Raw genomic sequence first — 2,785 nt, forward strand, 5'->3', positions numbered from 1 at the left:
GGCCCCGGGGCCGGTGGTTGGTGCGGTGCCCGCGGAGGAGGCGCCCGGCGGGGCCGGCGGCGCAGCCCGCGCGCGCGGGACGCGGTAACCAGATATTTCAAAAACAAAGACGTCAGCCCACACTGCCCCGCGCGCGCCCCCCCGGCATTACGTCATCCCACAAGGCCCCGCGCGCTCAAGAAGCTTCTGAAGGGGGGGGTGGCCATGGCGACCCGGGCCGGCTCCGCGCGCCGGGCCCTGGCCCCGCCTCCCCCGGGGACGGGGCGGCAGCAGCCAATGGGGAGCGCGCGGGGTGACATCATGCGCTATTTTTAGCGGGCTCGCGGCCGCTGATAAGTGAAGGGCTGCACGGCGGGAGCGGGCGCAGAGCGCGGGGCGGGCGGGAGCGAACGAGCGCGACTGAGTGCGGCCGCCGGGACGGTGGAGCGGGAATAGCGCGGAGCCGGGCAGGGAAAGTACTTGTGGCGGCGGAGCGGCGTCCCGGCACCACCGGCACGCGGAGGAGGAGGGCGGCGAGGCGCCCCGCCAGGCCGGGCGGGCTCTCAGCGCGGCGGCGGCAGCGGCGATCCAGTAAGGCTCCGCGTTTCTCCTTCCTCGGCTCCGCGTTCCCCTTCCCCGGGAGGGTCGGGGTGCCCGCGGGGAGCTGAGCGGCGGCCGGGCAGCTTCCCCTCTCCGGACTGTGTTCTATGAGTGCAAAGATGGAGCCTACTTTCTACGAGGATGCGCTGAGCGCCGGCTTCGCGCCGCCGGAGAGCGGCGGGTACGGATACAATAACGCCAAGGTGCTGAAGCAGAACATGACGCTGAACCTGTCCGACCCCTCCAGCAACCTGAAGCCGCACCTGAGGAACAAGAACGCCGACATCCTCACCTCGCCCGACGTGGGGCTCCTCAAACTGGCCTCGCCCGAGCTGGAGCGGCTCATCATCCAGTCCAGCAACGGGCTGATCACCACCACGCCGACCCCGACGCAGTTCCTGTGCCCCAAGAATGTCACCGACGAGCAGGAGGGGTTCGCCGAGGGCTTCGTGAGAGCTTTGGCGGAGCTGCACAACCAGAACACGCTGCCCAGCGTCACCTCGGCCGCCCAGCCTGTCACCAGCGGGATGGCACCTGTGTCCTCCATGGCCGGCAGCACCAGCTTCAACACCAGTTTGCACAGCGAGCCCCCGGTGTACGCCAACCTCAGCAACTTCAACCCCAACGCGCTCAGCTCCGCGCCCAGCTACAACGCCAACAGTATGGGATACGCGCCCCAGCATCACATAAACCCCCAGATGCCCGTGCAGCATCCCCGGCTCCAGGCTCTGAAAGAGGAGCCGCAGACTGTACCTGAAATGCCGGGGGAAACTCCTCCCCTGTCCCCCATTGACATGGAGTCACAGGAGAGAATCAAAGCCGAGAGAAAGCGCATGAGGAACAGAATCGCGGCGTCCAAATGCCGGAAAAGGAAGTTGGAAAGGATTGCCCGGTTGGAAGAAAAAGTGAAAACTTTGAAAGCCCAGAACTCAGAGCTGGCATCCACTGCCAACATGCTCAGAGAACAGGTTGCACAGCTTAAGCAGAAGGTCATGAACCACGTCAACAGCGGGTGCCAGCTCATGCTCACACAGCAGTTGCAGACGTTTTGAAGAGACTCTTCAGCGAGAACTGTGTGTTGTGGTACAAGTAAAAGAGGAAAAATCCAAAGCGGCAGAGGCATAAAGCTAATGGCAAAGCTGCGAGGCTGAGTCCTGCCTGTGCTCCGCAAAGCGCATGTGTGGAAAGACTGGCAAAGCCTTCAGCTGGAGCCGGGAGTGCAGCGGCCAGCGCTGCTCCGGGAAGTGCTGTCCCTGCTCGGATGAGATGTCAGATCTTCGTTTAACATTGACCAAGACCTGCATGGACCTAACATTCGATGATCATTCAGTATTAAAGGTTAAACTGCAATAGAAACTGTAGATTGCTTTATGTAGTATTCCTTAAGAAAAAAAAAAAGTGGGAGGGAGGTTTGTGGGAGGCTGATAAACAAAAAAAAAGAACTGTTCTGCCTGCCTTCAAGTAAATTGTGTATGTACATATCTTTTTTTATTTTATTTTATGAAAGTTGATTAATGTCAATAAACTACTTCATGACTTTGTAAGTTATTTTTATGTTGTTTATTTGGGCACTGCCCAGTATTGTTTGTAAATAAGAGGCTTTTTTTTAGCACTCTGAGTTTACCATTTGTAATAAAGTATAATTTTTTAATGTTTCTGTTTCTGGAAAAAAATTCTAGAAGGTTCTATTATATTTAAGAAAAATAAAAGAATTAAAATGTATTTTTCCCCTCACACTTTTTTTTTTTTTTTTTTTGGCTAGTACCTTAGTTGGGAAAATGCCCTTTGGGCTGCGCTCTGAAGGGTAGGGATTATGCTGAACTTACTCTGTAACTCCAGCCATGTCCTGGAGAAGGTGTGAGCAGGGGAGGGAGCAGCCAGATCGTCCTCACTGAACTCCTGCAACTTTTGGGGTTCTGCTGAGGTTGGGTTCCCCAGCTGCAGCCTGCTTGCCTTGCTCCTGGGGCCCAGCTCAGACATCTGACTTCAGGCAGGGCTGTGCAGGGGTGGGAAGGCAGGGAACGAAATTGTTCCATAACTGGAGCAACTGGCTACTTGATCTGACATGTTTTTTATTAAATTAATGCCCTCAAGAAGATAAGGCAGGTGGTTGTATTAAGAAAATTATGCTGTAGGCTTAAAATATAAAAATATTTATCCCTGTGTTTTCTCAGGTAGGAGGTGATTCTTGTCTGTTAATATTTAT

General features: G+C 55.7%; 1 protein-coding gene across 1 annotated transcript; it reads left to right on the plus strand.

The window, feature by feature from the left end:
• Nucleotides 1–323: 323 nt before the first annotated feature.
• On the plus strand, nt 324–2,045 carry JUN (Jun proto-oncogene, AP-1 transcription factor subunit). Its single transcript, XM_005482291.2, has one exon. The coding sequence runs from the start codon at nt 687–689 to the stop codon at nt 1,629–1,631; it is 945 nt and encodes a 314-aa protein (XP_005482348.1). The 5' UTR covers nt 324–686; the 3' UTR covers nt 1,632–2,045.
• Nucleotides 2,046–2,785: the final 740 nt, after the last annotated feature.

This window comes from Zonotrichia albicollis, chromosome 8 (genome assembly GCF_047830755.1).
Source record: "Zonotrichia albicollis isolate bZonAlb1 chromosome 8, bZonAlb1.hap1, whole genome shotgun sequence".
In the NCBI taxonomy this organism is placed as follows: domain Eukaryota; kingdom Metazoa; phylum Chordata; class Aves; order Passeriformes; family Passerellidae; genus Zonotrichia; species Zonotrichia albicollis.